We start from the raw sequence: 14,803 nt of genomic DNA on the forward strand, positions 1-14,803 counted from the left end.
GAAGGAAGGAAGGAAGGGGAAGGGGAAGGGGAAGGGGAAGGGGAAGGGAGGGAGGGAAGGAATGGAAGGAAGGAAGGAAAAGAAAGAGAGAGAGGAAGAGAGGAAGGAAGGAAGGGAGGGAGGGAGGGAGGGAGGGAAGGGAAGGAAGGGAAGGAAGGAAAGGAAGGAAGGAAGGGAAGGAAGGAAAGGAAGGAAAGGAAGGAAGGAAGGGGAAAGAAATGAAAGAAAAGGGGATTGAACAGCAAATAAAATGAATGGTTGGATAGCTGGAAAGAAAATACAGATCCAGAAGGGTATCAGGTAGGAGATGATGGAAGACTTACAGAGGGTGGCTGAATTGGGCCAAAAACATACAGTGACCAAGTTATAAACAAAGAAAAAGCATAATCGCTACTTCTAAAACACAGATCCCTTATGTTCTGATCATGAAGTACCACTCTACTTTCCTGACCCAACTGGGTATTTCATATTTGTATCAAGCAATGCCTCTAGAATGATTGCTATAAGTGTTTTGTTTGTTTGTTTTTAAATACAGGGTCTCGCTCTGTCATCCAGACTGGAGTGCAGTGTTGTGAACATGGCTCAGTGCAGTCTCAATCTCAAAGGCTCAAGCAATCCTCCCACCTCAGGCTCCAGAGTAGCTGGGACTACAGGCACACACCACCATGTCTGGCTAATTTTTATTTTTTATAGAGACAACATATGTATATTGCCCAGGCTGGTCTTGAACTTTATAGGTAGCATATTCAATACCAAGCTGAGAACACCCTCTCAAACTGAGGTAAAATATAATTAGTAGTAAAGTCATAAGACAGAATAAAAACAATACAGTTTTAATTCATGAACTATGCATACAAGTAATTGTTGTATAAACTTATTTATACAAGAATAGCATGTGTCAAAAGATTTTTGGCTGTACACAAATATTCCTGTATTTCTGATGCTGTCAATTGTGGTGTTCTTGTTTGAAATTTACTTCCTCAGTTTCTAAGCTATAACTTCCCTAAGCAAATCCTTATATAAATGCTGGTGACACCACCAAATCATACACATTTTTCTTTCTTTATATAATATTTGTTGACATATAATAAATATACATATCATAAAATTCGGCTTTTAAAACTATACAATTTAATGGTTTGTGGTATATCCACAGTTCTGTGACCATTACCACTATCTAATTTTAGAACATTTTCATCACTACGGAAAGATACTCGGTATGCATTAGCACTACCTCCCATTCCCCTCTCTCCCCAACCCCTGGCGTGAACTAATTTATTTTCTGCTCCTATGGATTATCACATAAATGTGGTCTTTTGTGACTTTTTTCAGTTAGCATAATGTTTTTACGGTTCATCCACTGTGTATCATGTGAACGTCATTCCTTATCATGGTGTAATATTCAATGGCGTGTATATATCACATTTTGTTTATTCATGCATCACCTCAGCTAATAAACTCATTCAGGTTGTTATGACTTTATGGCTGCCTTATTCATTTTTCTCCCATTTTTCTGAATTTTCTCTTTGCCTTTCTTCCTAATTTTCTACTGCTGCCAAAGCAGGAAGTTAATGATGGTAATTATTACCATCGTCAACTCAATTGCAGATGTTCCTCCTGTTCTAAGTAGGCCTTCTCCTTTACCAAACACAGCAGAGGTCACCTTGAGATGTGTCTACTGTGAAGATAAATAACGTGTACAAAAACATTATACATGCAAAAGGCCTAGCCTAAGGAATATTCCACCATCTCATCATTTCCCAGATTTTATTAAAAACATTTCAGAAGGTATCAACTTCTTGAGCTTCCTTTCTCTGGAAGATAAATTCCTCAGGGCAAAGATCATGATATCCAACTCTTCTGTGTATTAGTAGAGTTCAAAGGAAACACTTGGGCTCTTAATACAAGCTGAAAATAGAAGTATCAATATTATTTAACATTCAGAGTGCTTGATATGTATCAGATGTGCTAAGTACTTTACATACATCACATCTTATCTTTACTACAAATCTATAAGGTAAATACTATGATTATCTTCATTTTCCAAATGAGAAACAGACACAAAGAGGTTAGGAAACTCAGCCAAAGTCAGACAGACAAGGAGAAAGGCTAAGACTCAAGAGTGTTTGATTCTGTTGCTTTGATCTTACCACTAAATTTTACTGCCAGTGTTCAATAAAATACATGAAAAATTAAATTCAGATCCTATGCCTATGTAGACATATACTTCGAAGATATTATGGGTTTGTTTCCAGACCACTGCAATAAAGTGAGTCACAAATTTTTGGTTTCCCGGTATGTATAAAAGTTATGTTTCCACTAAACTGTAGCTATTAACTGTGTAATAGCATTATGTCTAAAAAAAAAAAAAAAAAGTATATACCTGAATTAAATAATACTTTATTGCTAAAAAATACTAACGATCGTCTCAGTCCACAGCAAAGTATAATCTTTTTGTTGGTAGGGGGTCTTACCTTGATGTTGATGGCTGCTGCCTCATCAGGATGGTGATTGCTGAGGGATGAGAGTAGTTGTGGCTATTTCTTAAAATAAGATGACAATGAAGTCTGCTGCAATGCTTGACTGTTCCTTTCTCGAAAGAGTTCTCTATATCAGGTGATACTATGTGACAGCATTTTACCCACAGAACTTCTTTCAAAATTGGAGTCAATTTTCTCATACTCTTTCACTGTTTTATCAGCTAAGTTTGTGTAATATTATAAATCCTCTGTTGTCATGTCTATAATGTTCACAGCATCCTCACCAGGAATAGATTCCAACTCAATAAACCATTTTCTTCGCTTACCCATTAAGCAGCAACTACTATCCATTCATGTTTTATCATGAGATTGCAGTAACTGAGATGTAGCTCCAGGCTTCAGTTCTGTGTTTTTGTTTTCTAAGAGCTGGGGTATCACTATGTTGCCCAGGCTAGTCTCAAGCTCCTGGCCTCAAGCAATCCTCCTGCCTCAGCCTCCCAAATGCCACATATAGGCGCATGCTACCATGCCTAGCCAGGCTCCACTTCTAATTCTAGTTCTCTTGCTGTTTCTACCACATCTGCAATTACTTCTTCTACTGAAGTCTTGAGCCCCTCCAAAGTTATCAATGAAGGTTAGAATCAACTTCTTCCAAATGCTTATTAATGCTAATATATTAACCTACTCGATCCATTAATCACAATTTTTTTTAAGAGACAGGAATCTTGCTAAGGTGTCTCCTCTTTCCTGCAGGTTGATTTTGAACTTCTGAGCTCAAACAAATCATCCCGCCTCAGCCTCCTGAGTAGCCAGGAGTACAGGTGTGCAACCACTGCATTCACAAATGTTTTCAATGGCAACTAGAATGCTGAAATTATTTTGGCTATTTGGTGGAGAACAAACTTGAAGTAGGTACAAAACTGGAGCCAGGAAAATGACAAGCATCCACACCTAAGTACAGGGCTAACTAAGGCAGGGAAAGAAGGAAATGAAGAAGAGGAAACAATGTCACAAACATATCAGATTTCCAGGAGTTTTTTAATTTAGTTTGCCCAGATCCATCAGAGGAATCACTATCTATGGCAGCTGTACCCATACAAAATGTACTTATTAAATAATAAGGCTTGAAAGTCAAAATTACTCCTTGATCTCAGGTGACTAGGGATGTTGCCAAGGTGCAGTAATACTTTGAAAGGAATCTTGCTAGTAGGTCTCTACAGTATGCTTTCTAGAGTCAGTAAGCCATGCTGCAAACAGATGTGTCATCATCCAGGTTTTGTGGCTCCATTCATAGAGCATAAGAAGAATAGATTTAGCAGGATTCTTAAGGGCCTTAGGACTTTCCATGTGGTAAATGAGCACTGGCTTCAAACTGAAGTCACTGGCTACATAAGCCCCTAACAAGAGACAGCCTGTCTTTTGTAGTTTTAATGCCAGGTATTGACTTCTCCACTTTCACCGTGAAAGTGCTAGATGGGCCTGGGCTCAGTGGCTCACGCCTATAATTCCAGCACTTCGGGAGGCCAAGGCCAGCTGATCATGAGATCAAGAGATCGAGACCATCCTGGCCAACATGGTGAAACCCCGTCTCTACTAAAAATTCAAAAATTAGCTGGGCATGGTGGCAAGTGCCCGTAGTCCCAGCTACTTGGCAGGCTGAGGCAGGAGAATTGCTTGAACCCTGGAAGCAGAGGTTGCAATGAGCCCACATCACACCACTGTACTCCAGCCTGGTGACAGAGCGAGACTCTGTCTAAAAAAAAAAAAAAAGAAAAAGAAAAAGAAAAAGAAAGAAAGTGCTAAATGGCATCTTCTTCTAACATAAGGCGGTTTCATCTACAATATCAGTATCTGTTGATTTTCAACAAATACTGGAAATGTGTAATTTAGTGTAGCCGCTATCAACAATTATCTTAGCTAGATCATCTAGATAACTTGCTGTGGCTTTTCTGTCAGCACTTGCTGCTCCCACCTTGCACTTTGATGTTAGGAAGACATCTTTTCTCAAATCTCATGAACCAAGCTCTGCTAGCTTCAAACTTTTCTTCTGCAGCTTCCCACGCCACTCAGTCTCCAAAGAATTGAAGGGACTTAGGGCATTATTTTGGATGAGGCTTTGGCTTACGGGAATGTTGTGGCTGGTGTCATCTTCTATCCAGATCAATGAAACTTTTTCCACGTCAGCAAAAATGCTGTTTTGCTTTTGCATCATTTGTGTGTCCACTGGAGTAGCACTTTAAACTTCCTTCAAGAACTTTTCCTTTTTGCATTCACAATTTGAATCTTGTCTCAAGAGGCCTAGCTTTCAGTCTGTCTCAGCTTTCGACATATATTCCTCACTAAGCTTAATATTTTCTAGCTTTTAATTTCAAGCAGGAGATGTATGACTCTTCCTTTCACTTGAACACTTAGAAGCCAATGCAGGGTTATTAATACCCTAATTTCAATATTGTTGTAGCTCAGGAAATAAGAAGGCCCAAGGAGAGGGAGAAAGATGGAAGAATTGCCGGTTGGTGGAAAAATCAGAACATACGTATTTCTTGATCGAGTCTGCTCTCTTACATGGTTTGTGGTGCTCCAAAACAATTAAAATAGCAACATCAAAGATCAGTGATCACAGATCGCTATAATACATATAATGAAATATCTGAAATATTGAGAGAATTACCAAAATGTGACAGACAGAAAATGAGCACATGCTGTTGGAAAATGGCATTAACAGACTTGCTCAACACAGAGTTGCAACAAACCTTCAATTTGTTAAAAAAAAAAAAAAAAATCAGTGAAAGCACAATAAAGTGCAATAAAATGAAGTATGCCTTTATACTTAGAAGACTCCTACTATATGGGGCCTTTGAAATAATCTCCAAGCTTCTAAAACACTGATAAATTATTGTAGCTGATGATGCAGAGGTATGAGAGGACATGGATACCAGAAGACCTTGTAGTAGAATGTGAGAAGCTTAGAGTTTATCTTGGTGGATATTTCCCCCAATCCTTCCCAGCATCCTGAAGGGCTTAAACAGAGACGTGAAAGAGGAGTGACAAAGCTAGATCTGTATTTTCAAAAGATGATTTTGGCTATTTGGGGGAGAACAATTTGAAGTGGGGGCAAAACTGGGGCCATAGAAATGACAAGCATCCATACATAAGTGCAGGGATAAGGCAGGGGAAGGAAATGGAGAAGAGGAAAGAAATGTCACAAATATATTAGATAAAACCAGGGCACCTTGTGAAATGACCAGATGGGAGAAAAGGGGACTCAAAAGGGAGGTTTACCAATAGTGGTTTCAGGGTTTTACTTTAATTAATGCCAGTGCTATAACCTAAGGTGAAATAATAGGCTTAGAGGAATAGGTGACTGGTTTAATATTACATATACTGAATTTAACATAACTCTGAGATTTCCAAGTGGAGATATTTGTTAGATAATTGAAAATTTAAGACTGAAGTTTAGAGGAGGAATTGGGATAGAGATAAAAATTTGAAAATCCCACTTTGACCTCCCAAAGTGTGAGGATTACAGGCCTGAGCCACCATGCCCAGCTGATGGAACTGTTTTATATTTTGACTGTTGTGATTGCATGGCTTTATGTGGTAGTCAAATCTCAAAAAATTAATGCTAGCTAACAAGGGTCAATTTTACTGCATATAAATTATACTCAACCTGAGAGAGAGACCATTAGCGGTAAAATGAGGCAAAAAGACTAGGAAGATAAACTTATGGCTACTGATGACCCAGCTGAGGTAGATTCAACTAGCTATTAGGAGCATAAATCGGATTATATTAGTTGAATAGTGAAAAGAATAGTAGAAGAAATGGTAGACTACTCTCAAGCAGTTTGGGTCAGAAGAAAAAAATACCATTTAAGTGGCAGCTAAATGGATATGAGGGACTCAGAGAGCATCTCTGGCATGAGAGATATATCAGCATGTTTAGAGACATAAAAAGTTGGTAGGGAGGCAGTGAATACATACAAGACTTTAAGGACAACTAAGAGGGCTTGACAAAGGTTTCAATATAACCAGGTCTGTAACTGTGGGAAGAAAGTTAAAAAAATGCATACCCAGTGTCCTCAGTGTTCTCAATGAAGAAGGAGATGAGGTCACATGTTACAGGTGGAGAGCAGTGGGCAGAGTATAGGATTTCAACAGAAAAATCATAAAAATAATGACTGGGGTAGAAAGCGTGAAATCAGTAGTTGCAATCACACCACTTACAACAGTAAGTGATCTTTTCCAGTAGTGCTCTGCCTACTAGAGTTTAGTAGACAAAGTAGGAGTTATAGTACTGATTCAAGGGTTTAGATAGGTAGATTTTTCAAAAGGAAAAAGACGAAAATCACAGATTTTGTAGAGGGTAGCTCAAATAATCCTCCTCCCTCTTTGCTCAAATCTTAACCTCCTACTGAGGCCTATGACTCTGATCATGTTATTTAAATACTACAACCTGCTGCTCCTTGGCATTCCTCACCCTGTTTTATTATTTTTATAGCACTTAAAACTTTCTAGTATATCACTAGGGCAGGCATCTTTGTATTGTTCATTCACAAATCTCAAGTGCATGGAATAATGACTGACACATAGTAGGCCTTCACTAACTACTGTGGTTGAAACAGGTGGGCTTTCACGTTTCACCTTGAACCTAGGTCATAAGCATAAAATATAATCGTCAAATCCTGAGGTAACTTCGTATTGAAATATCATCTCTGAAAGATTAATAGAAATATGATGTAAAGAAAGGCATTGTAATTCTCCTGAGAGCCTGTGAAAGCTGATTTACCATTGTAAGGCTTATTTTTGTCATCAGTAAAACAGAAATAACTATGTCCCAGAAATAACTGTTTAAATCACAAGAATAATGTTTGAAATGCTTGGGAAAGGCTTTGGAAACAGAAAAATGCACAGTAACTTTTATTATAATTGCAACTAAATTACCAAGTACTTTAATACAGTAATAGAAAATGACAAAGAGAAATATATTGAAGCAAATGTATTTTAGGCATTTTTATGCATTAGCAGGGAAAATTATCTTTTTTCTCAATAAAGTCTTACTAAACTTATCTTCCTTATTTTGGTATACTTGTGCTTTTATTTTTTAATTCTTAATTTTTAAGGATACATAGTAGTTGTACATATTTGTGAGATACATGTGTTATTCTGATAAAAGCACATGATATGTAATGACCAAATCAAGGTTACTGGGGTATCCATCACCTCAAGTGTTTATCATTTCTTTGTGTTAGGAACATGGAAAGTTATCTTTTCAAAGGCAAAGAGGAAAAGTTCTCAAGGCTACTGTGTGCAAGGTAATGATGGATATGAGAGAAAGGGAAAGCTTTAAGTAACACTAGGTTTTCCTGAAGAGGTTTTCTTTGGGCTGAGGGAGCGCACCTCTAGGCTGACTGAATTACCCTGTCTGGAAGTAGGTCAGTACAATAGTTCTTTGTGGTAGGGGAGGATTAGTTACTAAGTGTAGGGAAAAGAGAACTACATGTTGAACAAAGTATATCTATTCATGGAGATGTAGAACTAAGTTAATATCCAATGACTCAGACTTTAGGGCTCATGTTGCAAAGACATGAACTACTGTTAAAAAAAAAAAAATGGGGATATCTACCCCACATAAAGAGGTAAGGAGGAACTATGTAAGGGACTTGCCAGGAGGCTCAACTAACAAGTGTCTGGGCTCATTCTTCATCATATAAATTTAGGACAGAGTTTGACGAGCGTTAGTATTTTCCAAGGAATGCTGAAGAGTTTACTGTGGTGAGCAACAAGAAAGTAGGAATGGTATGGCAGAAACATACCTTTTAGGCAGCTTTGTTGGAAACAGTTTACAAACAAGGTAGAGAAAACCCTTATTTATCCCTAAGGATCACTCGGACTCAAGCCTCTGAAACTGAAGCCAAGAGTCCTTGCTTTAAGGATCACTCTGCTGGTTTTGGTGGATGACAAAGAACCAGGAATGTGTGAGAAGTCCTGTTTCCATGTTTCCAGAACACATTTCTGTAGAAGCTAAATTATAAGGATACACAGTAGTAGAGTGATTGGGCCTATGGGACACTCAAACCACCAGCAATCTACTTTTGGCCCCAGCAACTAAATCTTCCAGAGATATTTCAAACATGTCTTAGAATATGTAAGTTGAGCAAAGGTGAGAATAAATTTCATTATTTAAAAAATTAGTGATTTTTAGTTTAACCTAGCAAAACTGATACACTTTTGTATTTCTGGTTTTATGTTTGCTATATTTCTTTAAAAGTACTCTGAATACTCTCACAGTTGAGAATAAAATGTTATTAAAATATTTTTCTTACACTAAAGTAAGCTCCCTTTATACTTCAATAAGTCTAAACTAAAAGAGAAAGCAGCAACTTGATTGGCTACACAGATCAGTATTTTGTTAACATTACCAAAACACACAATCGTATCTCCACTTGAGAAATGAACTTCCCATCTTGTATCCTATAGAATCTAGAAACCCTCCTACATCTTTAGCTGTGCTTATAAGAATATAAGGTAAACTACTGGAAGTCACTTAAACATGGTCAGTGGATGATGCCATCCTTACATTCCTGGGGGTACAGTGTAGGAGGGTGTGCCAGTCTCCATAAGCAAGAAATTTATAACACCCATAAGAAAAGAGAGATCTTGGATCCCTTTAAAGTGGGAACTTGGAACTGAGATGCTCACATAAAGCTCCGAGACTCCTAAATGGGTGGCATGCTCAGTGAAAAAATAGCTTAAAAGAGAGAGAGAGAGAGAGAGGGAATAAACCACTGAACCAACACAGTGATGATGAAAAAGGATATTGTTTCAACTGGGTGGAGAGGAGGCTGCTGTTACCCTGAAAATTAGTATCCATGCCACAGGGTATGGCTGTCCTCAGACTTTGGGATACAATGGTAGTTTTACAACTTTATCCAGCAGATAAAGTAAATACAAATCTGCTTTAGGAGAACTTGCCATCAATCTACATCCAGGAAAATTTATCTGGATAAGTTTATGAAATAAACTTACAAAACACACATGCAAAACTGTACTATGAGCAAGAACCAACGTTCCTTCGTGGGGCCCAGAACAGTGCAAAAAAAAAAAAAAAAAAAAAAAAAAAAAAAAAAAAAAAAAAAAAAAAAAAAAAAAAAAAAAAAAAAAACAAAACCCAACACAAAATAAATAGAAAAATTAGAAACCTCCCTGTCTAAAAAATTTTAAATAACGGTTTTATATCTGATATAGATAATAAAGAATAAAATAAAAAACAAGTCACAATTCTTTTAAAAAGTGGGAAAGTTAGTGTTACATAGTATACATCATATACATTTCTAAAATTGTAGAAAATGAACTCTTGGATGATGATTGGGGAACGCTTTTCCACAAGTTCAAAACACTCTTTTCCCTCCCACCAGATATACAGAATAAAAAATAAAAATTCCCAAGACTTCAATAAATCATCCAAATAATACCTAGTTTTATGCATTTAATTATTGAAGAGATGGAGAAATTAAAAGTATGGCCAATAACTTAGGCTTTTCAGAGTAAACTGAAGATATATACACACCAAATTCTTATTTCATAGAGCCTGTTCTTCAATACGAAAGCAACTGATGCTTTTTTTTCTTTTTTTGAGACAGTGTCTCACTCTGTTGCCTAGGCTGGAGTTCAGTGGCATGATCTCGGCTCACTGCAGCCTCCACCTCCCAGGTTCAAGCAATTCTCCCACCTCAGCCTGCCGATTAGCTGGGATTACAGGCGCACCACCATGCGAGCTAATTTTTGTATATTTAGGAGAGACAGGGTTTCACCATTTTGGCCAGGGTGGTCCCAAACTCCTGACCTCAGATGATCCACCCTCCTCGGCCTCCCAAAGTGCTGGGATTACAGGCATGAGCCACAGGCTCAACCTCAACTCATGCATTTTTATCCACTCAGAAATATGACCTAGAATAGTTACAAGAAAATGTTTTGCAGCAGATCTAAAAGAAGATACCATATCCCTTATGTTATGACTTTACTGCTTTAACCAACCATCTCTATGCCAACCCAAGTATAAATGTTATTTATGTATTAGGTTTCTGAAGCCAGCTTTGAGGTGTTTCATCCTCAAGCACAGACAAGTAAAAACTATTCTCAAAAGTCACCAACAAAAGACTCATATGCAAAACAAACAGCTGTTATGATTTATTAACTTCTATGAATAAACAAAGTAAAATAAGTGGATATTAAATAAGTACAAATAATTGTAGTCATTAAGCATATGACCACATCAGGTGGATATACTTAAAGACTGGAGGTAATTTTAATTTTCACTGTTAACTTTTGTGACAAAACCATTAAAAAATACTGGGACAGAAACAAATGGGTCAAAAATGCTTCTGAGGCTTTATAATTTTTTAAATGCTAGAGTTGCAGGGGTTGTTGAAGTTCATTTACCGTTGAATTTTGAAGACTGTAATATGTAAAAGGAAATTATAAAACTTCTAGTTCCCTTAAACACATAGGTTAAAAAATCATGAGACTAGAAAAATGCCAAGAAGCTTTACCTCCCAACATCACAAACTTCTACGTCATTCCAAGTCATGAAAAAGACAGTTCTTTTCTAGGTGTTCTGTGGATTACCACTGAAGTATCTATACTCTTTGATTAAGGTGCTGGTGTTCACAATACTAATATTGAGAGTATCTGCATTTCAAACAAATGTACCATGGTACGAACACTATTTAAAACAAAATTCTGTTTGCCCATCTATCCCTGGGCACTGTCTTGCAATATCAGGCCATCTAAGTGGCAAATGGCTTTTAAAAAAAAAAAGAATGTCAGAAATGAATGAAATATGATTTTGATGCATAGTCTTTTCACTTTACACTTACTTCAATTCTGAGGTATGATTTGTATCTTCGACTTATATTTCCTATGATTGTTTTTCTTTATTTGTTTTTACATTTTAAAAACATTTATGTTCATTAGTTTCTCTCATTTTTCTATCATATCACTAGAAATGAAAATGAACAACCAAGTATCAAACAAATTACTGTTCTCCAATAAACAGGTGTTCTTTGGAGGGCATTTACCTGTAGCCATACCAAAACCAAGATTGTTTTTCTAAAGGGTAACTGACAAAAAAAGGTCTAAGGTTATTTGTCCACCAAGGAAGAAGGTTCCTAAAACAGTGATGGCACCATGAATACTGATGTCAATGGAGTTGACATCAGATAGTTGAGGAAACAGGTAATTTACAAAGATTTATGACAAATTTCTCACTGTTCCAATTGCCTTGCATTGTTTCCTTTTCTGCTCTGGCTCTTGGTGTTGAACAAGATGTTCTACAGTTCCAAGGGGCCAGACACCTCTTACAGATACTGATGAGGAAACTGTCTCAAGAACTGAGCTGGGTAGAAAAGCCACATCTCAAAAGTGGGGATCAGCTTTTGGGTTTGTCAAGTTTCCCTATTACACAGCTCAAAATACACAAAAATACTGAGGATGCTGGTGACCAAAACCTATTCACTGCATGTCAAGGATCACCTGCTGGAGGAACACTCATTTATCAAAGAGCCCAATTTACATAAGCATTACTTAATGCCTGCATAAAGAAAAAAAAATTATATAGCAGAGGGCGATGTTGCAGAAGATAGGCTGTGCTGACTTGTTCAAAGCCAAAACTTCAATATTCCTATGGGCTAACTGATCCTAGAAGAGCTGAGAAGCTTCAGATAAGTTTTGATTAAACTTACAATAACCCAATGATTAGTTCCTAAGGTCCCAGGTGATGCTACATTAAAAAGAAATAATTTAAAGTGGGAAGAATATAATACTCCAAGAATATTAATGACCATGTAAAAAAGTATACAAAAATAAAACTGTTTCAAAAGGCAAAGGGAGAGAACATTAAGCTTACCTGCAAATGAATCAACAAGAGCATTACATTTTCAAAAATAGTTATAAACCTTTGACATTCTGATTGTATCTTCCTACATCCAAGATTTAAAAAGAGGGCATGCATACAGGAGTTGCTTTAAGTTTAGGATTGACTGGGTTTTAAAATTCTAGGAAAACAGAATTAGGGACTATAGGCTGTCCTGGGTTTGATTGTTTTCTAGCCCCCAAGCAGCAAAATTAAGCATTGAGAAACTTATTCACAAAAATGAGGCTATAGCAACAACAACAACAAAACCCAACATGTTTCATGACATATACCTTGGAGGCATTTTGTATATTTGGAAATTCGCATTTGCATTTTTAGACAATGGAGTAACTCTTTTGCAGGTTGTACTAAAACACAAACACACCACTGAAGAAACCAGACTAGGGATTTCAGCATTCATTCGATGTTTCTGGAAGTCAAGGAAAGTAGCCAATTAAAAAATAACTCAAACACCGCCTCTTCACGTTTAGCAAGCATGAGATTAATGGCAGAATGGCTTACCTGGGACAGGGCTCTTTCTTGAATTTAAGTTCTGAGAATCCAAAATATCTTCTGTTTGCCCATCTGCTTCTACCTCTGTTTTGTTTTGAATCTCTTTTGCATCTTCACTAAGGCAAGTTCTTATGTTCTCGTCATCCTCTAGGACTCTCTGGACTGTGACGGCAGCACTCGGAGAACCAACAGTAGTGGCGGCAGCAGGAACAATGACTGGAGTGGGAGGAGGAGAAGCTGGAGGAGTTGGAGGAGTTGGAGGAAAGGAAGGAACTGTGGAAAGGGTGATGGGAGCTGGGATACACTCCAGTTTCATTTCTTCTGGGGGATTTTCGAGAATCTCAAATTCAAGAGTCAATGGCAATACTTCCTGCTTTGCTACTTCCACAATGCTCTCCGTGGCTGGTAATTTTTCATTAACTCCATTTATTTCATTAATTAGGTTAGTACTAGAAATCAGTGGAATATCATTAGGTGCTACACTACAGGGTTTCTTGCATATATCATCATCATTTTCACCTGTTGGTAAAGGGTCTGATGTTTCTGTGCAAGATGTGAGGCTGGGTATAGGAACTGTGTCTTCTCTTGAGGATGAGAGTTCACATCTGTCATCTATAGCAGTGGTGAATATTGGTTGGCTACTAAGAGCAGAAGAGGCAGGAGAAGCAATTGTACTTCGAGCAATAGAAGAAACAGTGGTAGGTAATGGAGGCAGAGGAAGCTCTGGTATGGATACTATTGCAGCAGCTTCAGATGTCTGGCCTTCTTGTTCTTTCTTCTCTCCACTGAGGACTAGCCTAAGGACTGGGGAAGGAGACTTTAACACTGGATCTGGTTTTGGCTTCTCCTCTGGGGAAGAAAAAAATAAGTGTTAAGAATAATTCTTGGATCAGAGAGTATACATTGCTTGGGCCAATTCTTTCAATCTCTTATCCTAAATTACAGGCAGCAGAATAGAGACCAATATATTAGAGTCATTCTGGTGTGCCAAAAACATTGTCTTTTTTTTTTTTTTTTTCTCAACTTAAACCTACTGTTTACTTGGTATCCAATATATAAAGTCTGTTTTGGAGTAAGAGAAGGAATCTAGTCACCAAACAATTATATCAAGAACACAACTGAAAAGCTCATCAAAACTAGGGCTAAACCATTCTTGATTTGGCAGTGAGGCTTTTCTTTAAAGTAGGAAGGCCTTCATTTCTACCGTCTCTTGTTCCCTAAAAAAAATTTTTTTTTTCCAAAGATATAGTATATATACTAACAGAACAGTACAAGGGCAAACAATTAAAAATTAAATTATTATACAGAGACTGATGTTATTTTTTATTCTATATATTTTCATATTTGAAGAGACCATTTTTCTTTTTTGTTTTGAGACAGAGTCTCGCTCTGCTGCCCGCACTGGAGTGCGGTGGCACCAACTTGGCTCACTGCAACCTCTGCCTCCTGGTTCAAGCAATTCTCCTGCTTCAGCCTCCTGAGTAGCTGGGAATACAGGCTCACACCACCATGCCCAGCTGTTAGCCAGGATGATCTCAATCTCCTGACTTCATGATCAGCCCGCCTCGGCCCCCCAAAGTGCTGAAATTACAGGTGTGAGCCACCGCGCCTGGTCAATAATTTTTACTTTAAAAATTACTTGCATAAAAACTTTTAGATAAAGCATCGTATTTTATTTAATGGAATTTATTATCAGTGAAATCAAAGTTTTCTCAGTAACTGATAAAAATCAGCTTATAAATTAATTTAGCCTTCATTTCTCAATAGAAGTATATAACCAGAAATAATGTAAGGTATAAAAATGGAAACTGGTAGGCTTGGTGGCACATGCCTATAATCCCAACTACTGAGAAGGCTAAGGTGGGAGGATCACTTGAGTCCAAAAGTTTGAGGTTGCAGTGAG

The 14,803-nt window shown here is 37.5% G+C and overlaps 1 protein-coding gene across 24 annotated transcripts in view; it reads right to left on the reverse strand.

The window, feature by feature from the left end:
* The window catches only part of EIF4G3 (eukaryotic translation initiation factor 4 gamma 3), a 379,583-nt gene that overhangs the window by 126,645 nt on the left and 238,135 nt on the right, over nt 1-14,803 (reverse strand). For 22 of the 24 annotated variants that reach the window (XM_037730567.1, XM_037730571.1, XM_037730564.1 and 19 more), the window contains one exon: nt 12,910-13,749. In XM_037730567.1, the coding sequence (XP_037586495.1) occupies nt 12,910-13,749 (840 nt within the window). Of the gene's footprint in view, nt 1-12,680; nt 12,818-12,909; nt 13,750-14,803 lie in introns of all 24 variants that reach the window. The other 2 variants (XR_005196570.1, XR_005196569.1) reach the window with 1 other exon arrangement.

This window comes from Cebus imitator, unplaced genomic scaffold, assembly GCF_001604975.1.
Source record: "Cebus imitator isolate Cc_AM_T3 unplaced genomic scaffold, Cebus_imitator-1.0 Scaffold15, whole genome shotgun sequence".
Lineage (NCBI taxonomy): Eukaryota > Metazoa > Chordata > Mammalia > Primates > Cebidae > Cebus > Cebus imitator.